Here is a 27,480-nt window from a genome sequence, read left to right on the forward strand (position 1 = left end):
TCTGCTTTAACTTTGCATTTACTAAACAACATTTTGTTTTGTAATTCAGCATCCTGGCTGGATGTACTAGACCAGAAAGGAAAGGCCCCATGAAGGTCACTCAGCTTCAATTAGATGGCTGCAATTTTGTGTATGCTCAGGGTTCAGTTTTGAACTTAGGGAAAGAACTGTCTTTGGAACCTAAATGGAAAAATAAGTTGGGTATGGGTTCAATTGATGCTGAGGGGTCAGAAGAACTTCACATTTTCATGACTTTTGGTATCATCTTGACTTCTACCTGAAGCCTCGATCTTCTCCTCTGAATCTCTAGATCGATCTTTCTTCTTCACCTCAGCATAGAGAGCTGAGAAGTCCTGGAAGGAAAAATACTGGGGTGAGGATGGGGGGGGAGGGAGAGAAGAAGCAAGGGAGAGAATAGTCAGGGAATGCAGCTCACCTTGTCCTCTGAAGAGTTCTTTGAGCTGTTTGCTGTGGAAGGAAGGGAAGTTTTTGAGTTTTTGAGTTTTTTTGAGTTATGGGGAATGACTTTTGCACTTAGAGTCATGGTTTGCTCTCTAACTATCTTCCCTTTGGTCTTTTCTTGTCTCTTTTTCTACAGCTCCATTCCTTTCTTCCATGCTGGTCCTTATTTCATTGGACTCACCACAATGCTTTGTCTATCCCTTAACTCTGCCTTTTGCTAAGTTTCTCAAGAGTCCCACGGATCCATAGTCTTCCCCAATGTTAGAATGACAGATTCTCATAGGCTGCAGTTTCTAGTTTCTGTGATCATAGCAGTTTCCCTACAAAGGTCCTCTCTGATCAGTCCTTGAAGGCAGGGACTGTCTCTGCTTGTGAATTTGAATACTGAGTACTTAGCCCAGTGATTGGAAAAAAGTAAATGTTTAATTGATGCTTTTTCATAGTTTTTATTCTTCCATTCATTTCTCAGAGCCAGCTCTTGGTCCTATGCTGCCTGTCCTTGCTTCCCCTGAGTCCTGGAGGGGGATCTTCAGTGAGAGGGAGGGACCAAGTGATTCCTTTTACTATGCACATGAAAATTAGCATTACCAGAAGAGAGAAGACTGGCCCCAATCCCACAGCCATTGCTCACAGAGACAGACAGGAAAGAGGCGTCACTCAGAGATGCCTCTGTGTTTCCCTGTCCTTTTCCCAGGGGTACTGGGCTGGTTAAGATCTGCTTACCACCCCTACTCCAGTATTCCAAGTCTCTAGCAATGAGGACCTAGGAGGCTACCAGTTCATCCATAATACAATGATGACTAACCCCTAACTTGTACTCCTGGACTGGGTAGGCCATGTGTAGCAAAAGCAAGAGAATAAAATATAAACAAGCAAGCATGTGAATGCAGTGGACAAGTCATGTGACTCCTGCCTGCCTCAGTTTCCTCACTGTAAAATGGGGATCATACTAGCACCTAATTTACAGGTTGCAAAGGATCAGGTGACATATTACCTGTAAAGTGATTAGTATAGTGCCTGGCACTATTATTAGTAGGTGCTTAATAAATACGTGTTCCTTTCTCCTAGGTATGTGTCCTCAAAAGTGATTGTCAAACTAGAGATTAACCCTCACATGTAGAGAATAATTAAATCCCAAGAATTTGCTTTTGCAAATGTCTGTTTACCAGTCACTGATCCTATACACCATAGGACAGAGAGTTAAAAGAAACCTTATAGATATATTATCTAGTGATATTCTAGTCTAACCCTCTCTTTTTACAGATAATGTGCAGAAAAGAACAGTGACTTGTCCACAATGACACAGGTAGTAAGCAATAATGTCAAGATTTGATACTAAATCTTCTGGCTACAAATCCAACAATCTTACTAATTTTTAGATTTCTTCAAGCATGAACAATACTCTCTTTAATGCACTTATCCTATGATATTTTACATTAGAACTATTTGCATTTGTATCTTATTAGGTTATATCACTAGATTGAAATCTCCATGAGGATAGGGGCTGTATCTTATCTGAATTTTCTCTTTCCTCTGGGATCAATATAGTAAAGTACTGAATAAATGTTTATTGAATTAAATTATAGTGAATTGAATTGAATTAATTGAGAGATAAAACCTTTGTCCTAATCCTTTTTCTCCTTATACCTTCCCCCTTGCTAATCTCATCATTTCCACGACTTTACTTTTCATTTTCAAACTCTTAGTGGTCACATTTAGGATTTTCTTGACAAAGATACTTGCCAAAGTGGTTTGCCATTTCCTTTTCCAGCTAATTTTACAAATGAGGAAATTGAGGCACAGAGAGTGAAGTGACTTGCCCAGAGTCACACAGCTAGTAAGTGTCTGAGGTTGGATTTGAACTCAGGAAGATGAGTTTTCCTGACTCCAGGTCTATCTACTGTGCCACCTAATTATTATTAGCTATCATTATACTGGACATGGTCCATTTTTTTCCCCCTCTTTGTGCCTGAAATAATTTCCTTTATTTATATTTCTAGCCCCCATTGAAATCCCACACATCATTCAAGGCCCATCTCAAATGTTGCTTATATCATTAAGCCTTTTGAGTCTCCAACTGGATGTGCTCATTTCCTTCTCTATTAGCACTTATAAACCCTCTTACAACATTTCACCTAATCTGGTTTGTATTATAGTTAGTGGTATTCTTGCCCTATCTCCTTACTGGATTTTTGAGATTTGGTAGGGTGGGGGAGGTAGGGGCAGGATCTTTGTTGAATTCTTTTTGCATCCTTTTGCACCACCAAGAACAGAGCTTACAAATAGGAGTTATTTGATAAACATGTTGGGTTGAACCACTGGGAGATATTACCTTCCTTTCCATGTTCTTTGGAAGAGACCTCAGAATAAACCATATCTCCAACTGCAGGATTTACTGAAAGAAAAAACAAAGTTTTCCAGAAGATATCCAAATCATAGATTCTTAACAGATTTCAGAGATCATATAATCCAAGCCCCTTCTAAATACATGAATCTTTTCTACAACCATCCTATACAGTTGATCTTCAAGTCTTTGTTGGAACACTTCCAGTGCTGGGGAGCTTACTATTTACAATGAAGCATATTCCATTTCTAGTCATTGATATTCACTGCTATAGAGTAATACTCTAAGATTTAAGTCATAATTTAGAATCAAAATCACTTCCCATTCACTGACCTTTATTTGATTTTCCCTGCTGGGCATTCCAGAGCTCAGAACAGACCATGTCCTCAATTTCAGGATTCACTGAAAAAGAAGACAAAATTGACCAAGAGGACCTGGCTGAGAACTTGGACTACTAGCTCTTCCTAACCATGTGATTCAGAATTCTCTTTACTTGATGACGAGACAGGCAAGCTAGTCAGACTGAAGCAGTAAAGGGAGAGATGGGAAATGGCATGTGCTAAGCAGATTAAACCACTGCTATTTTCTCAATTATCACCTTCTTTCAAATCTAGGGAGATATAAGGTAGGACCCTGAATCCAAGAGTCTTGGGAAAAGCATTATCCCACAGACCACTGGTCCTGTTCCCAATCTGGGCCCCATAGCTAAAATTGATGGGAACAATCATGATGGTAGATTTGAAATGAATGATGTGCAGGATCAGTTTTTTCTCCAAATATCAACATCAGTTGTTGACCAGCTGCCATTGATGGTCAGGTAAATCCAAGAGCTCTGGGACATGCAGGACAGCACCCTCAGACTATCTTTCCTACTTCCAACCTAGTCCCCACAGTCATCATCTCAGGAAGAAATCCTAGGGGACATGTAGCCTGGCAAATCCCTCTGCAATTTCTGAATTAACTACTAAAGGTCCAGAAAAGAAAATTCTTATGAACAAAGTCATTAGCACTATCAGATGGTTCATCCCTTTTATATCAATTGGAAATGATTTTTAAAAAATCCTTTGCACCTGCTTTACCAACTGTACTATGGGACTTTTCCATCTGACTTGCAGTTAAAATCTTTGTATGTTGTCTTCCCCGTTAGAATGTGAATTTCTTGAGAGCAGGAACTGTCTTAGTTTTTTATTTGTATCCTCAATAATAGGGTGCTTGGGTACATATGCTTGGGCCCCAATTCTAAAATCACATTTCTCTTTAAAAATCACATTTCTCCCTAACCTCAAAATACTATCTCAGGCAGTTTCTTCCCAGTCCAAGGACACAGCCTGCCCCAGGAACAACTGTTATCTCCCTTCCTGATACAGCAGCCAGTTTCACCTATGGAACTTATTAGTCTGAACCAACTATGTACTGACTGAACTGACTGTGCACTGGGTCATAACAATGTTTATTATTCACTGACTAATCATATGTATCCTAGACTTAGATGTATCTATCCCTGACTTAGATGTATGTATCCTCTCTTACACTTATCTTGTCTAACAAGACATTGATGAGAGCAACCTGGTATTTCTGAGCCAGCCCTGACCATTAGTTGACTTAGTGACATTTCAGGCCTAAAACCACACCTCTAGGTAGCCCCGCTTGGGCTATTTCCTGATGAATTTTGGGTAAAATACCTGTACAATAGATACAATACATGTTCCTTTAAGAACTGACTACTCCTTAATCACTCCCTAATTCCACTCCAAAACACCTAGTTAGCATATTTGGCACATGTTTCCTATACAATATCCTATATAAACTTTATATGTACCCCTCCAAGGTTGCAGGTTTCTTAAGAACGCTTGCCTGCTGAAAAGCATAATAAATCTTTACTTTGACTTCAAAAATGCTTGAGTCCATGAATTCCTTCCAGGTGGCCTGCCCCTGGTATCCTGGTCTTTGTGGGGGTCCCACCCCTTCTTTTAGCCCTCATCACCAGCACTTAGCCCAATACTTTCCTTATATCAAATATTTAATAAATGATTTTTCATTCTTGTGTTCATTCATGATTCTAGGTATGCCATTCATTGATTTTGGGTGGCTGGGCTCGAGCAAAGCCTTGAGTAGGACTTAGCCCTGCTTACCTCATGTTCCTTTTCCTCTGTCTCACTGTACTCACAGGGCCAACTTCTTCAACCCTTTCCCAAAGGTAAGATCCTTACCATTACTATATATTGGTTCCAGTTCCATTTGGGCAGATGAATTTGAATAGACAGGTTCTTGAAGATTCAAGACAGGAGAAGCACTGTGGAAAAAAGAGAGACAAGCTATACGCTGAAACAGAAACACAAGTAAATGTAGGGAAATCATAGGCAGAGCTCTAGAAGCAAAAAGAATAGAAATGGTATTGAATTTTAGGAAAATTAGAAATCAAAAATGTCACTGAGGGTTCTGGGTATTTTGTGAGGTGATATTTATTCCTTAGGAGCATAGGCATCAATTACCAGGCAACTTATGTGGATTCTTTTAAGAGAGAAACAATATAATGGGATAGTCAAAGAGTGAGTAATCTAAGTGGGGATGACTTGGGAACAAGGCCAGTTCATAGATAAGAATGCCTCATTGATGGAGTGGCCAAAATATTTATCCTTTTCATTATCATAATAATTCTCAAAAGGAATCAATTTAGCACCTTTATTTGTGTTTGTCTGGGTTAGGCTATGTATAGAATCGGTTAGAAAAATCCCCTTGGGATTTCATAACCTAAGAATGAACCATGATACAGAAAGGGTTAGAAAAATACATGGCAATGAAGAGCATTGGTCAAGCCTGTGCATGAAATAACCATATTAATATTGGGCATAAGCAGATTAGTAAGTAGATAGTGAAGGGGATACTTTAGGGATAGTGATGTGGACACTGTCCTATGAAATCCTCTGCACATCCCAAAAGGTGTGAAACAAGTCCATCCCCAGGGACAAAAAGCAGTAGCTGGTCCATTTTTGAACTTCTCCATGGGTGGCTGGGTGGGACAGTGTAATGGGGGAGGAGAGGGCAGAAAACATGAAGAGGGGAGAAGCAGAGGCCTTACCTGTGTGGGTTGGGGGCAGGGCTTCTTCCTAAAAAACAGAACAGGGTATTAGAAGAGGAGTAGATCTCTTCCCTCCCTCCTTCCCTCTCTCCTTCCTTCCTTCTTTAGTTCTTTCCTTCCTTCCTTTTTCCTCCCTCTTTTCTTGCCTCCCTCCCTTCCTCCCTTCTTGTCTTTCTTCCTCAATCTCTCTGTCTCTATTTCTTTTTCTCTTTCTGTTTCTCTTACCTTCTCTCTTTCTCTTTCTCTGTCTCTTTCTTACACACACACACACACACACACACACACACACACACACACACACACGCCTCCCACTTTTCAGCTTCTTTTTATCTATTGTCTTATCCATTAGATTATGAGCTCCTGTTGGGCAAAGAGTGTCTTTTGCCTTCCTTTGTGTCTTCAGAGTTTAGCACTTAACAAAAGCTCGTTGATCACCTGGCCACAAGAATCTCATGGGCAGATAATCATGTATCAGATATGATAAAAACTGACATTTCTGTATCACTCTGAAGCTTGCAAAGCTCTTTACATCTCATTTCTATTTCACAACATTGCTATGCTTACTGGGATATGGGTTGTACTACATGGTGTTTGAAATCTCTCCCAATTCTGAGTTTCTGTGATTCTATGATGTTCGTCACCTGCTAACTTACCTAGAACTTTTTGTATCGAGATAAGGACAGGGTGTCTTTCCCCAAGAATGGATTCTTTGGGGACAGAGACAGCTAAATGAGGCCTTGGAGAGGGTGTTAGATGTGGTATCTAAAAGACCTGAGTTCGAAGCTGGCCTCAAGTACTGGTTAGTTTTGTGATTCTGGACAAGTTACTTAACTGCTCTCTGCCTCAGTTTCTTCATCTGTTAAAGGGGGGGGGATAATAATAGCAACTCCCTTACAAGACTGATGTGAGGACCAAATGAAATAACATTTGCAAAGGGCTTTGCAAACCTTAAAGCTTTTTGGGGAATGGCACAGCTAGTAATCTGATTTCCCTGAACTGGATTAAGAAGCTGACAAGTGGGAATTTTAAAGAAGAGAGTAAAAAATTATAGGCTGGAACAGACCTTTTGTTCTCTCCCATCTATCTCCCCCAAGATAGAATTCCAAAGTGTAGTTTTCTAAAATCAATGAAATTATAAAATTCTTTTTAAATGCACTCATTTCACATAGACTTATCAAAATCTATACCCCCGTATCAAATTATCTACCATTTTAGGAAGAGGGGAGCAGAGGGAGAGGGAAAAATTTGGAACTCAAAATCTTTTAAAAATGAATTCTAAAAATTGTCTTGACATATAATTGTGAAAAAATACTATTTAAAAAAACCTATATCCCTGCTGGCATTTGCTGTCTGCTTGTCCATGTTTCACTGAGCTGATAACAAGCACAAGACATAGGCCACTAAAAATGCCTTCCTTGCATAGATTCTAATGCAAAATAGATTTAGAATTTGAATTAGAATTCAGCCCTTATACCACCAACCTCCATGGTTCACAGTGAGGAAAGGCCTTTGAAAGGCAACAGTTACACTGAAATGATCACGGGATTTAGAGGACCCCTGTCCGAATCCTTTCTCTCTCGTTTACTACCTATGTGACCATGGGCAAGTTAGTTACTTAACTTTTCTGGGCCTTAATTTTCCCATCTGTAAAATGAATGAGTTGGATAAGATAGTTTCTAACATCCATTCTCACCCCAAATCTGAAATCTCTAAGACTCAACAGTAATCTTGGCTTTAGGTACATTTTCATAAGGGGATTAACCCTCAGTCTTCTGAAACTGGAATCAAGGATGATGCCTCATTTGTTGTGTAATTTTTGTCAATATTAAGCAATAGCCAATATCATTATATAATATAGTGACAAAATCAGATGCCCTGAGTTTGAATTCTAGCTCTCCTACTGACTATGGTGTTAGGAAAACCACTCTGTCTCTTAGTGCCTCAGTCTTGTTCTGTGTAAAAAAGAAAGGTTTGAGTTTCCAAGGTTCTTTTCAGTTTTAAATTCTATGATCTTTGTTCTCGTAAGGCTGGAATTCAGTTGGATCAGTCACTGTTTATGAGGTATTCCCATAGAAGGATAAATCTTCCTGAGGCCACAAAGGAGAGAGAGGTGACTTATAAGGTACTAGTTTCCCAAACACTAGGCAGGGTTAAGGGTAGGGTAGGTTGGAGGCTTTCTAGTTGCTGTGAGCAATCATCACTGTAACTGCTTCAGAAATGCCCTGTTCTTCACATTGAAAATGTATTGTAGATTGTACAGAAGAGGAGGAGGGACAGGCTTGGACCCTCAGAAAACAAACTATGTTAAGAAACAGCTTAAAAAAAACAACAACCCAAACTCCATTTAATTATAATTTGAATCACCAAACATGGCCTTGAATAAAGAATGAGAAAATGTACCTTCCTCAAACTTCACTCAACTTGATTTGAGAGACAAAGGGTATGGAATATTCCATATAATAATCAATCTCTGTTGATAGGTTGGATAGTTTTGCTGAAAGACGTTTTCCCCTCTCCCCTCTTTCCTCTTTCTCTACCTTCTTTATGTTCAGAGGGATGTCTCACTAACAAAAGTTATTAATAAAAATTAAAAAAATCTATATAAGGAATCAGCTCAGTCAACAAAACCAAGTCATAAAACAAAAATTACAGTTGTGTAGAAATTGCTTGCATAATCATAAAATGTATATTCACCAGGCTTGGAGTCAGAAAGTCTTGAGTTCAAAACCAGAATCAGACACTTACAAACTGTGTGACCTGGGCAAGTCACTTATCTCTGTTTGCCTCAGTTTCTCATCTATAAAATGGGCTAACAATAGCACCTACTTCCAAAGGTTGTTGTGAGGATCAAATAACATAATGATGATAAAGCACTTAGCTCAGTGCCTGGCATGTAGTAAGAGCTATATTGTTAGCTACTATTATCATTATCCTCCTCTCCCCTCCTCCATTTTACATTGCATTTAAAAAAATGTTTTGCACCTACTTATTTATAGACATTTTATCTCCTGTGGTAGAAGCTAATTGAGGGAAAAGATATTATATTTTTGTTTTTGTATTCTCAGCCTGGTAGTATAGTATAGTGCCTGGCACATAGTAGGTACTTAATAAATGCTTGATTGAACCTCATTGCTACCTAAGAGGTCAAGGTCTTTACTCTCACTGGTGGAAGACTTCATGGGTAGAACACTAGGTTATGAGGCAAAGCAAGTAAAATGGGTATGCCAAGGCATTGTCCTAGATATATTCTTTTCCTGGGGATGTAACTCTTTGTTCTGGCATTGATACAGTTTCTTTAAGGGGGTGTGAAACTCCCAGGGAGGGTAGGAAGTCTTCCTTGCCAAGCTGAGCAAGACACACACATGGTTGGATGATTGGGCTAACTGGTTGTACAAATTCTCCCCCTCCTCCAATAAATGAGTCCTTGTATGTCTCTACTGGTTTCTCTTTCTCTGATGGAACTCCCCAGATTTCCTTTTCTTTTTTCTATAGATCTCTAAGCCTGGGCAGGGTAGGTGAGGTTTCTGAACTGGTTATGAATCCCTCAGTCAGATCGTTTGTAGCATCAGTGGGGACAATAAGGCAAGGAATTCACACCTTATCAAGGAGATACCATGTCTAGGGATTTTCTCCACATTGTAAAGGAGACAGCATCAAGCTAGAATTTGTCTTCATCTGCTCAAGACAGAGGACTTTATCAGAGTTGGTCAACTAGTCAATCAACAAGCAGTTCTTTGTTTTTTTCCAAGGGAATTAGGTTGAAGTGACTTACTCAGGGTCACACAGCTAGTAAGTGTGAAGTGTCTGCATTTGGATCTGAACTCAGGTCCTTCTGACTCCAGGGCTAGTGCTCTCCACTGAGCCACCTAGCTTCCTCTACAAGCAATTCTTTAACACTTATGTGCCAGGCACTGTCCTAAGGGCTGAGAATTCAAACAAAGGTTAAAAAATCATCGTTCCCCTCAAGGAGTTCCCATTCTAATGGGGGAGACAGCATGTAAATTCCTAGGCACATTTACAAGCTATACAGAACAGATGGAAGGAAATCTCAGAGGGAAAGCAGCTAAAGAGTCTTGCCAAGGCGTCTTGCAGAAAGGAGGATTTGAGTTGAGACTTGAAGGAAGCCAGGGAAACTAATGGTGGAGGTTCAGAGGGTGAGCCTCCCAGGCATGGGCAGGACAACCAGTGCAGATGCATAGAGATGGCAGATAGAGTGTTTGGTGCAAGGAAAAAGATTTTGTATTCATTCATTCATTTATACATTGATCCATGTTTATCTATCTATCTATCTATCTATCTATCTATCTATCTATCTATCTATCTATCTATCTATCCATCTATCTCAGTGATACAGTGTTTAACTAGAACATAAGAGCCATATAGGACTCACAAGCCAGCTTGGTGCAAAAAGAATGGGATTGGAAGTCAAGAGGCTGGGACCAAGAATTATGCTCAGGATTGCTTTAATATTCTAGAGTCTCTTTCCTCTTCTGTAAAATGAGGCACTGGCTCAGATAAAGTCTTAGGTCTCTCACAACTGAGCCATTCTAAGACAGTTGAGGTATAAGTAGGCATTTAGGATTCATTTGTATACTTTTAGGTTTTTGTCAAGCTGTATAAATTTTTTTTAACATTGTAAAAAAAGAAAGAAAGAAACAGTGTATAAGCCAGTATACTGAATCACAGAATGTGTAGCAAGCAGTAAGGTGTTATAACACTGGGAAGTATGAAAGGGCCAAGTTATGAAGAGCTTTAAATGACAAATCAAGGATTTACATTTGATCTGCTAAGTAACCAAGAGCCCCTAGTGTTTTCGAGTAATATGGGCAGACCTGTACTTTTAGGAAGATCCTATTGGCATCTTAAAGCCAATAAAGCAGAAAAATCAATGCTACAGTAGTGATCTAGCTATACAGATGATGACAGACTGAAGTGAGTGATGATTTTGTGAATGAGCAGAAGGAGACATAAATGAGAGATGTTGGGATAGATTTCTGGGCCTGGAGTGATAGAGCACTTAGTAGCTGTTTGATCCTGGGCAAATCTGCTTTGGACATATTTAATTTGAAATGATTATGGGGCATTCAGTTCTAAATGTCTAATAGGTAGTTGGAGATGTGGCATTGAAGCTCAGAAGAGAGACTGAGGGCTGGATACACGGAGGTCTCACAAGTTTTAATAGTTATTAAAGCTTAAAATTGCACTAAGTAGGATATCTAGTAATATTCTGGGAATCACTGGTATTAAATGATAATTGAACCTCTTTTATCTTATATAAGAGGATGTGAATTCCAGAACAAAAGCTTCCTCAATGGAGTCATTTTACCTCTCTGGGCTTTATTTCCTCAATTCCGAAATGATCTCTACAGTTGGTTCCTTCTGACTGTTTAAAATGCAAATGCTAATATCTGAATCCCACCTGAATGCATTGGGAAAGGACTCTGCACCATGGTTCCAACTTACCTTTTCAACCTTATCCTTTTTGTACGCACAAGTTTTGCATGTGCTACTCTCCGTCCTCCACTCTGATTTTGTCCCCTTTCATGTCATTCTCCATACGTGGACTCCACCTACAACCTCATACTTCTGTCTCTTTCTTCAATGTCTAATGCCAATATCACTTATTCCATGAAGTCTGCCCCTTCCCACCCCATAAGAAAAAAGTATCATATTTCTTTCCTCAAACTTACACTAACATTTGTGTGGATCACTCTTTTGCATTTGTTTCACTCTTCCTTATATAACAATTGTGTGCATGGCTTTCTCTCTGTTTGATTGCAGACTTCTTGAGGTCATGGCCTGCTTTGGTTTTGTCCTCTTGTTTCCCTCAAACCTGGCATATAGTTTGTGTTTAATGGATGTTTGTTGAACTGGGTTCAGTTAAACTCTCAGTCTGGCATCTCTGATCACTAGCTATTAGAACTGTAATAGAGTCTAAGTGGGAAAAATCTAAACACAAGTCTAGTATATCAGTTGATTTCATGGATATATAGGCTTGACAAAGGGTAATCAAGGTGAACTACAAACCTGGTTTTCTCAGGAGTTTGAAGTAAATCACGAGAGTGGCAATAAGGAGAATAAAGATACTGATGAGGGCAACAGTGATTCCCACAGTGGCCGTGTTCTTCCAACTTCTTATAGGAACTGTGAGGAAACAGGTATGGATGAGACCTGGAGGAGACATACCTGGGACCCAAAGCATCTCCAGATATTGGAACATTGGTGGAAAACAGAGATCTGTGGGTCTTTCTCTTAGCAACAGGTTGTAGGTAGGGTTGGATGATTTCAGATATATTTACCTAGTAACCTGAATTATAGTTTGCCAATTACAGACCAATATGAGGAGAAGGGTAATAAATAGTTGTGACTTCACTTCATCTTTTGTGACTCAAGGTACAGAATCTTGGCCAGTTTCAGAAAATATTGCCTGTAATCCATGATCACCATCATTTTTGGATGACAGCATCAATCCTAGAGCATCTTGCCTACCTGAGATGGACAGTGTCAGAGTTTCACTGAGCTGGCAACTGAAACTGTTGTTGGCCCTACAGAAGTACTTCCCAGAATGCCCAGTCGTTACAGTGAGGTTGAAGGAAGCTGAACCTCCAGAAGGGACCATCTTGTTCTCAAGGATTGCCTTTTCATGATAAAATTCATACTGAATTGGAAAAGAACCTCTGAGGACGTGACAGTGAAACTCCACTACATCTCCCAGAGTGGCCTGTGCCCCGAGTGCACTGAAGTTGAAGAGAGGCTGAGACACTGGAACTGAAAGAGAAAATCAAACATATCTGAATAATTTTCTCCTTTTACAAGAGACTCATGAGTTCTTTACCTAAGATGTGTGAAACAGAAAAATGTCTCAGTGATCTTTCTGGGCTCCATAGACCATACAATCCATATTTAATAATGAGTTTTAAGCTCAGATACTGGCTAGATTTTGCAACTTTTTCCTAACAGAGTTGTCCTCTGAATTAATCAGACATATAAGTCTCATCTTCAATAAACTCAAGGATATCAATTGCTGTGGAAGTAAGTGTTTCTTTGACAGTTTTCAAAACATTGTAAAGCAATCTGGCAGAAATCATGTTTAGACTACCATTTACACCACATGACACAACAAACTCCAAATGGATATACACCTTAAGGATAAAATTACAGACAAAATATTAAGTAAATTGAAAGGAGCTATCTTGTACAATTCTGACCAGAAGGAGAATTCTTCAATATTTAGTCAAATTTTCAAACAAGAGATAGAAGTGATCACAGAATATAGAATAGACAATTTCAATCACAAAAAAAAATTGAAAGGCTTTCATATGAACACAATCAAATTTCCTCAGTAAGATGAAGATAATAATAAGAACTACATCACAAGTTGCGGTGAGAATCAAATGAGATATTTGTAAAAATGCTTATTAAGATATTTGTAAAAGTACTCAGCATATAATAAAGTCCTATTCCCTTCCCTTTCTTTCTCTTCCCTCAAGGCAGCCAGAATTAGAAGGAAGCAGTTAATTGGGAAACATTTTTGCAGCAGCATCTGTCATAAAAGTCTGATTTCCATTTTATATAGGGAACTGATGAAAATAACATCAGAACAAGAATCATTCCCTTATAGACAAGTGGCCAGAGGATATAAATAGGCAATTTATTGAATTATTAATTCAATAAGCATTTGTTAAGCACCTACTGTATGCTAGGCACTGTGTTATATCTTGGAAATACAAAGACTAAAATGAAATAGTTACTGACTTCAAGGAATTTAAATTGTACCGAGCAAAACAATTTGTACATAGAAAATTAAATACAAAATATATAGGAAGAAATTTTAAGGGGATGAGTACTAGCGATTGGAAGGATGAGGACCAGTCTTTTGCAGACAGCAGCATTTGAATTAAGCTTGAAATGATGCTGGGGATTCTCTGTGGTTGAGGTGAGAAAGGAATTTTTTTCTACCCTCTCTCCTCACCAAAATAAAAGTCCTCAATTGTAACCAATAATTATAGTCACTCAAAATAAATCCACATGCTTTGGCAGTGACTAAAAACATCTCCTTTCGCATCTTTAGCTTGTCACCTCTTTGCCAAGAGGTGGATCTAGAGTTCTGACTGGCTATTGAACTAATCCTAGATCTTCTATTGTTGACAGTTGTTTTATTGCATGCTGTTGTAATTACTGTATAATTTTTTACTGTTGGTTCTGCTTATGTCACTATGAGTCATTTCATACAAGCACTCCCAGGTTTCTCTGAATCCATCCCTTTCATAATTTCTTTCTTTCTTTTTTTTTAAATCTTATTTTCAGTTTTGAATTCTCTCCCTCTCTCCTGCCCCTTCTCTATCCACTCAGAAGAACTTTCATCATTTCTTATGGGCAAATAATACACTATTTTGCTTGGTGATCTCATCAACTCCCATGGATTTAATTATCATCCCTATAATTTTCATATCTACTTATTCAGCCCTAGCTTTGTTGCTGACCTCCAGTCTTGAATCTCCAATTGTCTATTGGACATCTCTAACCCAATGTCTTATAGATATCTTAAACTTCACATATCCCAAACTGAACTCATTGTCTTTCCACTCTAAACCTTCTCTCCTTCCAAATTTTCCTATTACTTTTGAGGTACCATCATCCTCCCAATCAGCTAGGCTCAAAATGTAGGTGTCATCCTCAACTTCTCACTCTTTCTCACCTTCCATATTGAATCTGTTGCCAAAGCCTGTCAGTTTTTCTTTCCTAACATCTCTGATATGTACTCCATTTCTCTTCTAACACTGCCACCACCCTGTTGCAGTCTCTATCACTTCACATCTGGACTACTGCAAGAGCATACTGGTTAATCTCCCTGCCACAAGTCTCTTCCCACTCTAGGCCATCCCCCTGTCAGCTGTCAAAGTGATTCTCCTAAAGCTTGGGTCTAACCATGTCACCACTCATCACTTTCATTTATTTACCTCCCTTCCCCCATTCAACAAATTCCATATAAAGGATCAAATATAAAATCCTCTGTTTGACGTTCAATGCCTTTCATAATCTATGTCTTCCTATTACCCTCTCCCCAACTTCTCCAGTCTTCTTATGACTTACACCTCACTATGTATTCTATGATTCAATTTCCTTGTTGTTTCTTAAACAAGACACTCCATCTCCTAACTCCAGGCATTTTCACTGGCTGTTCCTCATCTGTGGAGTTCTCCCCTTCCTCACTCCTGCCTCCTGGCTTCTTTCTGCCAAGTCCTAGCTCAAATCCCATTCTCTACAGAGTCTTCCCTGCCCTCCCCGCCTTTACTTCTGGTGACTTCCCTCTGTTAATTATTTCCAATTTATCTTATAGATAACTTGCTTGTACATAATGGTTTGCCTGTTTTCTTTCTTATTAGACCATGAGGGACTTGGGAGCAGAGATAATCTTTTACCTTTAGTGCTAAATACTGCCTGGCATACAGTAGGCCCTTAATAAATATTTATTATTGCTTGACTACACTTACACACTATAATTTTTTCAGCTAGTCCTCAATAGATAGTAACTACTTTGCTGAGGACAGAATTAAAAAAAGAACAACAAAAGAAATTCAGGCAAACAAAAATCACATGAAAAAATGCTCTATAGAGTATTCTATAGAAATGGGGATGGGTAGGTACCCATCAAGGGAAAGTCTGAACAAATCATATATAGGAGTAAAATAGAATATTATTGCATAATAAAAATGACAAAAGGAATGTTCTCAGAAACCTTTGAAGATTTGCATGAAGTGATGCAAAGTGAAGAGAGCAGAATCAATAGAAAAATGCATACAATAATACTATAAAGAAAACAAATGTGAAAGATTTTAGAACTCTGATCAACGCAATAATCAACCATGATTCCAAGGGATACATGATGAAGCATGCTACCCACCTGTACTGCCAGAGAGGGGAGGGATTCAAGAGACAGAGTGAAACACACATTTTCAAATGACAGAATTTGTTTTACTTGACTAAGCGTATTTATTGCAAGGTTTTTTTTTCTTTTTAAGTGGGGTCAGGACACATGAAATTGAATGCTGTTGCCACCACCAATAAAAATAGAAAAAGAAAAGAAAGAAAAGAGGATCTTTGAAGCATTTTTAATAAACATTATAAGAGAAGGACCGGAAAGAATCATAGCTAAGTGGAACAGGAAAGCTCTATATTGAATTTATTATTTACTTATAAAAAAAAGCAAGCTGACATAACAGAGACATTTGTTTTTATGTACAATACTCTTCTGTTCTATTACACATATGGAAATTCTCTTAATAAAAAACCAAAACTATAAATGCTTACAGGCTACGGTAAGACAAGCACACTAATGCAATGTTACTGGAGGTATAGATTGGTCTAAGTATTCCAGAAAACAATCTGGAGTTATGTCAAAAAAGTTACTAAACTATTCATGCTATTGACCCATTACCAGGTATATACCCTAATAAGGTTCAAGGTCAAATAATTATAATTAACTAATAATAATAATTATAACTAATAATTATAGTGGCACTTTCCCCTCTTTGTAAACAAAGTGACTGCCCCTCAATTAAGGGAATAGTTAAATAACCAGTTAGTTAGTCAGCACATATTAAATATCTCCTATGTGCCAGGCACTGATAAAGCAAACAATTAAATAGTCACTATTCACACATATGCAGAATAAATATAAGATGGCATATGAACAGAATGGAATGTTATTGGGTTATAAGAAATTACAAAGATGGAGAATTCAGCGAAACTTGGGAAGAAATGAGTTGATGGAGAGCAAAGGAGAGCTAAGAGAAAAAGATACATAATGATCACAAATGCAAAGAAGAATAGTACTGAAAGATTTCAGAGCTCTGACTAATGCAGTGACCAATTATGACCTCAAAATCTTCCTCCCCTATTAATAGGCCTCATGTGGACCCTTGGTGCAGAGCCAGTTAAGCTCTGGGCTACAGGGATTCCCACATGTTCTCAATTAAGTGCTGGAAGCCAATCAAGTGCCCAGTCTTTGATTAGAAGCAGTATATATTGTATTGCTTGGAGGGAAAGGTGTGGGAAGAGAGAGAAGCAGGCAGAGAGAGAAACAGGTTGAGGGAAGAACTTGCCTATTGGAACAAGCTTGTGGGGAGGCTTGATGGAGAGAAATGTTGGCACTCCCTGGATTGGTGAAGAGTACCTTACTAAATCTTGCCTTCTGGTATCCTAACAGCAGTGTTCCAAATAAATGTCTTGATTTTGTCTTGGAGGAGGAGAGTTTATTATGTTTTGTGACAAACCCTGGGAACACATATGCATACTCATAGCAGGTGCTATGGGTATCACAGTGGCGTTACAAAGACTGAGGGTTAAGCAATCAGAGAAGTGGTGGGCTAGAGGTGCAGGATCAAACATCTATTTTCAGATGGTTTGCTTGACCGTAGGTTTTTGGTACATGGCAGGGATCCATGGACAGGATGGTGGTTGTGGAGGAAAGCAGGGGGAAATGACAGAGGCTTGAAAACAGCAACAACAGAAGTATCAATGAAATACTAAAGAAAAAACCTCATCATGACTCTGTAGGGGCCCCTCCCAGATGAACAAAAGCTCACTGAGGTGAATGGAGATAGGACTCACTTTTCACAATGATGTTCACTCTCAGGCTGCTGATGCTGCTAATGCCATCTTTAGCAGAGCAGTAATACTTCCCCGCATCACTCTCATTCACAGTGGAAAGCACAAATTTCTCCTCTAGAGAACGTCGAGTTTTCTTTCCAAGACTTGCTTTAATGCCCTCTCTGTGCCAAGAGAATGTGACGTTTCCTGTGCCTTGAGCTATTGAGCAGATGAGGACCAGCTGCTCTCCTTCAGTCACCTGCCCCCCGGAGGGCTGGGTCTCCATGAGGATGCCAGAGATGGGGATTCCTGAGTGGATACAAGGTGATACATGAGGACCCTCCCTGACTTTGGGGGATGTCAAAGGTGGCAGGGGAAGCTGCACCCAACTTGTACATGTCTGTACAATGGGAGTATAGGGAAACAGATAGTAAGGAAAGAGAAAATGGGTCACTGGTATATTAAGACTGAATGTGGGGAATAATCCTAAATAAATTAGATGGAAGTCATCTTTTCCCAGTTTAAGACAGTGCTGATTCTCCATCCATAAACTTCTAAACCACAACTTTGGATATGGGCCATTCCAAGGCAAGACCTAGAGAGAAACTGAGACATTTGAGTGATGCCTCACTGGGTAGACCTTTCTGTCAGAGAGAATAGAGAGGCTACTACGAAGTGTCATCCCTCCTAAAGTGGCACGATTCAACCTCATTTGCCTTCAAGGCTCAGATGAAAACCTTCTTTTACTCCTCTAGCCCACAATTATCTATCACTTTCTCTTCTAGAGTTAGATGGTGAGCACAGTTCATCATTAATATGTTCTCTGTTTCCTGGGAATGTCTTGTATCTCTTAATGCCATTGTGAGCTCCTTGCATTCAGAAGCCATGTCTGAAGCATCTTTGTATATACCATTTCCTCCCACCCCAAGCACTAAGAATGGTATTAGGCATGAAGCAAATATTCAATATGAAGCAATATATTCAGTGGAGGTGGCTGGATTGGCATGAAAAACAATGGTATAGTACTATAAAAAATATTATTAGCTAATCCTGGAATTCTGGGATTCTTTTGTTCACTTAAGTCTTGACTACAACTGTAACTTGGGTGGTGTAATGGGGGCTTTGTTTCAGGTCACTAAAATTTAGATAACTTGAAACATTAACATTGCATTTCTTCAGAGCGTAGAAGTCATTGTATCCCCTTTCTCTTCTATCCTTTCATGAGTTTACTTTATTTTTTTTTTTGTAACATGGTTGCATTGAAAATTTTAAAAGCTGATTTGAGAGGGGTTGAGCCAAATTTGTAAAAAAAAAAAAATAAGAGACATTCCTCAGTTGATAAAGGATCAAAGAATATGCATAGGCAATTTTCAGAGGAAAAAAATTTAAAAAGCTATCAACAGTCACATAAAAATGTTCAAATAACTAATAATTAGGGAAATACAAATTAAAACAACTCAAAGGTACCGTCTAACACCTATTATATTGACTAATTTGACAAAAAGGGAAAATAAAGTGCTAGAGGTTATGTGGAAAAATATGGACACTAAGTACTGTTGGTGGAGTTCTGAACTGGTCTAATCATTCTGGAGAATAGTTTGGGACCATGCTCGAAGCTCCATAAAACTGTGCATACCCTTTTACCCATCAATATGACTGCTTCCCAAAGATAGAAGAGAAAAAGGGAAAGGACCTATATATCAAACGATGTTATAGCAGCTCTTTTTGTGGTGGCAAAGAATTGGCAATTCAGAGGACACCTGACATTTGGGAAATGGCTAAACAAGTCATGCTATATGGTTATGATGGAATACTACCGTACTATAAGAAACGATGAGAGATGGGTTTAGAAAAACCGGGAAAGACTTGTATGAACTGATGCAAATGCCAGTGAGCAGAACCAGAAGAACACTGTGTAAAAGTACAGCAATATTGTAATAATGAGCACCTATGAAAGATTTACCTACTCTGATAAATACAATGATGCACACAATTGCAAAGGACATGATGAAAAAGCTAGCCACCTTCAAAGAGAACTGATGAATTCCGAGTACAAATTGAAGCATATTTTTTTCCCACTTTTACTTTTCTTGCCTTTTTTTTTTTTTTTTTACAACTTGGCTCACATGGAAATAGATGTTGCATGATTTCACATTTATAGATGATATCATATATTGCCTTCTTAATGGGTAGTGAAGGGGTTGGAAGGAGAATTTGGAACTCAGACTTTAAAAATATAAAATTAAGAATTGATTTGAGGGTGTTTGTTCAGGATGGAATTCACACTGCTTGCTTAGAGCAAATTTCTGTTGCTTGCCTCCAGCAAATGATTAACTTATAACCCTATTGATGTCCTAATGCTAAAGAAGACCCACAGAAAAGCTAGTTGGCTGTCTCCAACACCATTTCCATTCCCAGAGGAAGAGGCAAATCATATTACAAAGTATTCAAGGTCTGAAGTGATGCCATCACTCTTCCCTCCGCCTCTCAGTCCCAGCCTTGTATCACTGACACTCACTTTTCACGCTGATTTTTACATGGTTGCTCTTTTTCCGAATATTCTGATTCTTGGCTATTACTTCACACCAGTATAACCCTGAGTCTTCCCTCCAGATGACTGGGATCTGGAGTACCTGAGACTTCTTCCAGCCTAATGCAATGGTCCTGTCATCTCTGAAGAAGGAGAAATACAGCTCTGTGTTGGATCTCTGTGGAGAGAGTTCGGTCTCACAGCTCAGGGTCACTGGGGTCCCCTCAGTGGGCTGGGAGGTTATGGTTTTCAGCTTAGGGAGTGAAAACAGTTCTAGAGAGAGGAGGTAAACACAGTATCCAGGACAATAAGTGTCAGAGCTCCTGACATGTCTTGTGCTTTCAGCTGAACAGATGAAGAGAGAGATGGCCCCATCTCATTTCCTTTCTATGCTCCAACCATGAGCTCTTCCCCTTATCTGTCTATCTAGCCCTCCACACATAGACCCTGGCCTTGAATAGTCTGCCTCCCCCCCACCATGACTGAAGCTCATACCTTGGACTTGGAGCTCTACTACTCTCGAAGCTGTTTCTGAAGGCCAAAGCAAAAGCCAAAGAATTGTTGTGCAGTGATAGTTGCCACTGTAATGTATGCTAACTTGTGGGATGGAGATGGAGTGATCAGAGTTTTGACGGAAATACAATTTCTTATTATCTTTATAGTATGCTACGTCTTTGATTGTCTCATCATTCTGTCTTCGGCATCTCAGAACCAATGTTTCTCCTTCAAACACAGAATATGGGGTCTGCAGGATCAGCAAATCTATAAGAGAACCCAGGAGACAATGGAGACTCAACTCCTATCCTTCTGCTCCTTCCTCTTTCCAGTTGTCTCTAAAGGGACATGCACTAATCTGGAGACTATTTGTATATGATGGGGGACTCAGATTCCCTCTGTGCTTCCCACTTGACCCAGATGTCTCACTAGCTTCCTCTCCCTAGAACAAGGAGTTTTTCTAGATGACATCCTCTCAGATAAATCCCAACATATCTGCTTTGGGAAGGGAGTCCCATCCTTTACTGTACTACTCTAAGTGGTCAGGGTTAGACCCCTAGATGCCAGGGGATGTCAGGGTATCCAACTGCCTTCTGAATGACTGAAGGGGAGTAATAGAGGGTGGCACCCCCAGCTCTGTTACTGCCCCAGTAATATCATTTAGCATTCTAGAACCCCCAGTGCCTTCCCTCTTGTCCTTCCCTCCCTATGGCAAACTGCACTTAGAAACTCTGCCCTATGGCTTGGTGAGTCTCTCTGTCCTCACCAGAAGAAACTATCAGGTTCACAGGGTCACTGAGGGCTGAGTCCTGGGTCCGACAGTTGTACTTTCCAATCTGATTGGTCTCAATGCTGTTTGTGGAAGAAACTTCTTGCAGTTGTTGGTTTTTGTACCACCATGTTCTCTCTGGTTTGGAGGAGTTGAATCCATGGCAAGTCAGAGTCACTTTCTCCCCTTTGAAGATAGTGGTCCATGGAGGGCTGAGGTATACCACAGCTTTCTTTGCAATAACTGGGTGGGAGAAAAAGAACAGCATGAGAAGAAGGCACATAATTCCTGTACATAATTCCTGGAGGGGGGAGAGGTAAGAGAGGAGCAGGGAAGTGTTGGGTACACTCTACCCTGGGAGGGAAACCTGAAGCTTGGCATTCTGGGTTTTGGTTCACTTTCCCTGGCTCCCAACACATACACAGTCCACTTACCAACTGGAAAACTAATAAAGACCAGTGAATAGCACCTTAGCTTCCTAAAATGCTGAGCCTCCATCTGATTCCAGTTCAAACTGACAGGAGATGTTAGATATTGAATAAAGATTGGTTGTGGGGAGAGAAATAAAATGTTTAAATGATCCCAGGTAATCAGTCAGGGAAGAAAGCTGTGGCACCCCAGATCTCAGCCAAGAGGAATGGGGCAGGCAGGGCCACCTCAGACAGGCCTCTGTGGGCATCTATGGTCCTGAAGGAGACCCCGAAGAGCAAAGAAAAGGGTAACTCACAAGCTTGTCTGCTTTCCAGACCTGTGGGAGAGATAAGAGCCAGAGGTTAAATTGAGTGGAGATTCACAAAACTTTTCAACTATTCCAACTTGTCAGATCCCTCTGTGATATTATCTACTTTTTTCAATTCCTTTACAACCTTTGGCCTAAAAGATTGTGACTCTTTTGAAAAAGCCCTTCACAACCTGGCCCCCACCACTCTTTCTAGTCTTAGCAAAAATTACACTATTTCCTGGGCTTTGTGAGCCTGCTAAACTGCCCTGTATGTTTTTTCCCCATGACTCCCCATCTCTGAACTCTCTCCTTTACACTGTCTGCTTGCAATGTATATCCTCTTCACATGCACTCATAAAATTCCTTCCTTCCTAAGGATTCATCTCTAGCACCCACCTTCAGCATGATGCCTTTCCTGATTCCTCAAGTCCTAGTGCCCTCCCTCCTTAACTACCTTGATTCTGACCATTTGTATGCATTCTATCTGTACCTGTCTCTGTCTACTTTGTCTCCACTGACAGAATGCAAGGTTCTGGAGGGTAGAAATTGCTTTATTCTTCCTATTTGTACTCCCAGAAACATGGTAAGCCTTTAATAGATGTTTGTTGATAAATCACTTTATTCTTTAAACACTAAATAGTTGTTTGGATTCAATTCGATTCAATAAACATTTATTAAACACCTACTACGTGCTAGTCACTGTGCTCAGACCTGGGGATACAAAAAGAGGCAAAAGACAGTTGCTGCCTTCAAGGAGCTTTCAATGTAATGATCCCTTTAAAGGTCTGGACTATCGAGTCTGATAAACTGTGGGATCAAACAGCACAGAGTCATGGAAGGGCAGTGCAGAAAGGGTTCAAATTATTTTTTCTTTGTACACACAGGAACCTTGACCTAAAGACAATGGAGTAGAGTGAAAGGAACTTGACTCTAAGAATCAAGAAGCCTAAGTTCTAGTCCTGATTCTCTGACAGTTAAGTGACTTGGACAAGTTTTCCAGGGTTAATTAGGCTCTTTTGCATCAATAAATTGTCTTAGCATAGCTTTGCATTTTTGACTTTCCTTCTCCTTGGTGTAATTAATCCTGATTCATTGTAGGCTTGAGTGATACTTGACATATTTGCCTTCTCTACACCAGCAGCCACAGCAATAACTCTAGTGGTAAATATGCTTCATGAACTACAACTTCTGTATGTTTCCTTGGAGTAGTATCTGTTCTTTAAAATCACAAAATTAAAAGCACACCAAAAGAATCATCAGGCTCTTGAAAAACATACAGTTGTGTGATGTGAAATCCAATACTTAGTTTCCAGAGAACTGAGTCTGGGAAGCAGTTTCAGTCTGGTTTTATCTGGTCAAGGTCAGATGAGCCTGAGTCATCTTAGTGTCAGTAGAAGCACGTATACATGACCACTGCTGTCACAAAATGAAACCATATCCTAATTCTTGATTGTCCCACATAATTGACACATTTCTGTAGTCTATCCCATGTATCAACTGGGATTTTCTCTATAAATACCTGGCGTGATCATCTAGTCTTTGCCTAAAGAACTTAAAATGAGGGGAAACCCATTAATTCTTGAGTCAGGTCAATCCACCCTCAGCTCAAATTATTAGGACAGTTTCATTTTTGAGAACCTTTCCTCACATTTTAAAGTTGAGGCTAATCACTGAGAATTCCCTCTTCTCTCCTCATGTCAAATCACTCAGATGTCTTCTGCTGCCATCTCTTCCTTCACCTCATCTGACATGAAGAAGTGACCCTTCTTGCCAAAGCAAACCTCTCTACATCCACCAGTGATCCCATTCCTTCACATCTTCTCCAGCAGATTGTCTCCTCTATCATCCCCACTGTCACTAATCTTTGACCTCCCCCTGTCTATTGGCTGCTTCCCTACTGGTTATAAACAAGTCCATCTCTCCCTGCTCCTAAACAACCCTTCAACTGGTCCATCCATCCCAACTACCTCTCATCCTATATCTTTCCTCCTTTTCATGACTAAACACCATGAGAAGTTTCCCCTCAGCTGGTGCTTCCTCTTCCTTTCTTCTCACTTCCTTCTTCACTCTCTTCACTTTGGCTTCAGATCTTATCTTTCAATGAAACTGTTCTCTCCAAAGTTAGCAGTAATGATTTCTTAATTGCCAAATTGAATGACCTTTTCTCAATTCTTATCCTTCTTGACCTCTCTGTAGCCATTTACATGGTCAGTCATTCTCTTTCTCCTTGATACTCTGTTCTGCTAGGTTTTAGTGACATCACTCTCTCCTGGTGTTCCTACTATCTGACCACTCCTTCTATCTATCTGACTACTCCTCAGTCTCATTAGCTGGGTTTTCATTCAGGTTGTACCTACTAACAATGGGTGTCCCACAGAGTTCTATCATTGGCCCTTCTCCCTTCTCTCCCTATATTATTTTGCTTGGTGGTTTCATCAATTTTCATGTATTCAATTGTCTTCTTTATGCAGATGACTTTAAAATCTCATTGTCCAGCACTAAGATCTCTCTTGACCTCATGTCTTGCATCTCCAACTGCCTATTGGATGTCTCCAGCTGATAGTTGCAGAGACATCTCAAGCTCAGCATGTCCAAAGTGGAGCTCATTATCTTTCCCCCCAATCCCTTTCTTCTTCCTAAATTTTGCATTACTGTTGAGGATACCTCCCATCCTCCCAGTCACCTAAGTTTACAGCCAAGGTGTCATCCTCAACCCCTCACTCTCTCTCACTGCTCATATCTAATCTGCCAGTTGATTTTCCCTTCCAAATATCTCTCATGTACATCCCTTTCTCTCTCCTGATATTGCCATCACTGTACTCCCTCGTTGTCTGGACTATTGCCATAACTGGCTGGTTGTTTTCCATGCCACAAGTTCCTCCTCACTCCAGTCCATCCTCCAGTCAGGTGACAAAATGATCTTCATAAAAGCATAGATCTGACCACATCACACCCCAACTCAATAAACTCCAGTGATTCCTTATCACTTCTAGAATCAAATATGAACTCTTCAGTCATTCAAAATCCCTCATCAGTCGACCCCTGAGATTTTCATCCCTCCTCCCTCTTTCATCCCCCCTCCCTCTTTCATCCCCCTCCTCTCAAACGCATTCTGTGAGCTCCTGTCACTGGCCTCTAAGCTGCTCCTTACACAAGAGCCTCTATCTCCCAGCTCTGGGCACTTTCCCTCCCTGCCCCCCATCCCTGGAGTCCTCTCCCTCTTCATCATCACTTCCTGGTTTCCCTGGCTTCCTTCAAGTCCCAACTACAGTTCTTCCTCATACAGGGGCCTGTTTGGATCCCCCTTAATGCCAGTGCCTGTACATAGTCGTTTGCATGTTGTCTCCCCCATTAGACTGTGAGGTCCTTGAGAGCAGGGATTGTCATTTGTCTTTCTTTGTATCTCCAGGACTTAGCACAGGGCCTGGTACATGGTAGACAATCTGTGCTTAATGACTGGTTGACTAACCTACTTCAGGCCCCAGTTATCTGTGGCATAGATCACTGCAATAATTTCCTACTTCCTATTTCTCTTCTTTTAATCTCTCTCCTTTCTAATTCAGGTGTTCCATAGCACCAAGTTAATTTTTATCCAACACAAACGAGATCACCCTTCAATGCAAAAATTTTTAATCATTCTTATTCCTCTAGGATAAAATAAAATAAAAAGATTCTACTTGGCATTTAAGTCCTTCACCAATTTGCCTTCCACTTACCATTTTGATTTTATTTCCTGTTGTTTGCCTTTATATATTTTCTATTTCAATCAAACTAATATGGTACTTGCTGCACCAAAATAGAAATGCAGGCAGGAATACACACTATTTATAGAGAATATGCCTCATTTTTATATCTCCTGCCTCAGTGCCTTGGCACAAATGACCTTTCCCATTTGTAATGAGTCTCTTCCTCTTGGAATCACTAGATCCTTTTAAGACACAGATCAAGTTTGGTTTCCTATGCCAGGTCTTTCCTTAGCCCAGTTGTCAATGGACTAACCCTCCTGAAAATACTCTTTATTATTTTGAATTTAGTTAACTGTGTAACTTGAAGATAGGCTTTGCTTCATTTTTGCTTTTGCATCCCCAGTCCCGTCATTCAGTTTCTTGCTTTGGAGAAAAGGTTTTTTGAATTGAATTGGTTTCTTTGCAAAGAAACTCAGATCAATTCATTGAAAAAGTCTGTGTATAGCCAATTTTCTGGAGCTTGTAAAATTAAAAACAAACATACTGGGGAGGTATAATTTAAGATCATCTGTTTTTCTGCAACATTGAGGTTTTTCATTTTCCCATTGTTTTCCTAGCATCACAGATTTGCCTTATCCCTTCTCTCTCCACCTTTGTCCTGGTCCTGCAACCCTGACCTTAAAGAAGAGACTGAGTTTCTCATCTCCTCGAAGAGATAGTTTCTCATTCTATCCCAGCTTCTCCAGAGCAAGGGCTTTTATTCTAAGGAAAATAGGTTCTCAGAAAGCCAGGATTCTATCTGACCCCAATCCAGTCCTCCTTTGAGTCATTGTACTCACCAAGGATCAATGGCAAAGCCCACAGAAGCATGAGGGGGTACATCCAGAGATACTGGGATGGGAAATTCTCTAAGCAGAAGAAAATGACAACTCAGTCATCAGAATCAGGAAGTTTTCAAGCTGTTCTTCAAGACAGAGCTGGTGAAATTAGAAAAAGGGAAGTCAAAGTGACATCCCTCAACTGTTAATCCACACTTCCTCCCCTGCAGAGACCAAGACAACACAAAACTTTCTCCTTGGTAGTACAGCTCAAGTACATGTTACATCCCTCTGTCCCCTCCCCATCTTGGCCTATGATGATCCTTAACTACTTTATCTGACCTACCCCAACATAGCAGGTTTCTTCAGGTCATTTCCCAGGAGAAATTGCCTCAACTTACTCTCTCTGATTTCAGGGAAAATGTCAGGTTGCAGTTCTTTTTGAATTCCAACCATATCTGCTTTGCATCTTTCAAGGGACATCTCCCTCCGCTACTTTGAGACACGTTGTGTTTCTTTCCTCACTTATAGTTATACCTGTAGATTTTCACACTCACTTGAGGGCCACAGTCCAATAGGTTCTTCATTCTGATGTCAAGTCAATGAGTTTTCATCTTCATCCTTCTCTGCTTTATTCTCCTCATTCTCTAATACCCCTGGTACAGCTAGGTGGTGCAGTAGATAGAGCACCAGTGCAGGAGTTAGGAAGACCTGAGTTAAAATCCCACCACAGACACTTGACCCTCACTAGCTGTGTGGCCTTGGGCAAGTCACTTAACCCCAATTGTCTCATCCTAGGTCATCTCCAGTCATCCTGATGAATATCTGGTCACTGAATTCAGATAGCTCTGGAGGAGAAGTGAGGCTGGTGACCTGTACAGACCTCACTCACTCAAAACAAAGTCAAGTGCAAGTCATGTCATCATTTCTTTGATGGCATGGTCTTCTTTGGCAAAGAAAGATGAACACACACAACTTTAACAT

At 40.0% G+C, this 27,480-nt stretch overlaps 2 protein-coding genes across 6 annotated transcripts in view; one reads left to right on the forward strand and one right to left on the reverse strand.

The window, feature by feature from the left end:
- The window catches only part of FCRL4 (Fc receptor like 4), a 52,712-nt gene extending 39,806 nt beyond the window's left edge, over nucleotides 1-12,906 (forward strand). For all 3 annotated transcript variants that reach the window (XR_011975374.1, XR_011975375.1, XR_011975376.1), the window contains one exon: nucleotides 12,279-12,906. The gene's annotated coding sequence lies outside the window, so the exon portion shown is untranslated. The remainder of the gene's footprint in view (nucleotides 1-12,278) is intronic.
- LOC140528968 (Fc receptor-like protein 2) lies at nucleotides 1-26,738 on the reverse strand. Of its 3 annotated transcripts, XM_072647327.1 has the most exons (15): nucleotides 26,518-26,738; nucleotides 21,999-22,019; nucleotides 21,269-21,514; nucleotides 20,503-20,769; nucleotides 19,996-20,280; nucleotides 17,499-17,786; nucleotides 12,375-12,653; nucleotides 11,913-12,029; nucleotides 5,886-5,913; nucleotides 5,017-5,099; nucleotides 3,140-3,208; nucleotides 2,795-2,857; nucleotides 437-468; nucleotides 278-353; nucleotides 1-180 (listed from the first exon to the last, which is right to left on the reverse strand). In XM_072647327.1, the coding sequence occupies exons 1-15, from the start codon at nucleotides 26,558-26,560 to the stop codon at nucleotides 137-139; spliced, it is 1,941 nt and encodes a 646-aa protein (XP_072503428.1). In that variant the 5' UTR covers nucleotides 26,561-26,738; the 3' UTR covers nucleotides 1-136. The 3 variants fall into 3 exon arrangements, with proteins under 3 accessions (XP_072503428.1, XP_072503426.1, XP_072503427.1); XM_072647325.1 differs by having other exon boundaries at nucleotides 1-353; nucleotides 26,518-26,736; XM_072647326.1 differs by having other exon boundaries at nucleotides 1-353; nucleotides 21,706-22,019; nucleotides 26,518-26,736.
- Nucleotides 26,739-27,480: the final 742 nt, after the last annotated feature.

The sequence above is a fragment of the Notamacropus eugenii genome, chromosome 2, assembly GCF_028372415.1.
Source record: "Notamacropus eugenii isolate mMacEug1 chromosome 2, mMacEug1.pri_v2, whole genome shotgun sequence".
NCBI classification, from domain to species: domain Eukaryota; kingdom Metazoa; phylum Chordata; class Mammalia; order Diprotodontia; family Macropodidae; genus Notamacropus; species Notamacropus eugenii.

Bases quoted from the DNA above. Each gene is read 5' to 3' on its own strand.
- LOC140528968 (XM_072647325.1), bottom strand. From the start codon at position 26,560: ATGTACCCCCTCATGCTTCTGTGGGCTTTGCCATTGATCCTTG. The intron at 22,020-26,517 runs GTGAGTACAATG...TCTCTCCCACAG, and splicing joins GGCTTTGCCATTGATCCTTG to GTCTGGAAAGCAGACAAGCT. The intron at 354-436 runs GTGAGCTGCATT...TTTTCCTTCCAG, and splicing joins AGAACTCTTCAGAGGACAAG to GACTTCTCAGCTCTCTATGC.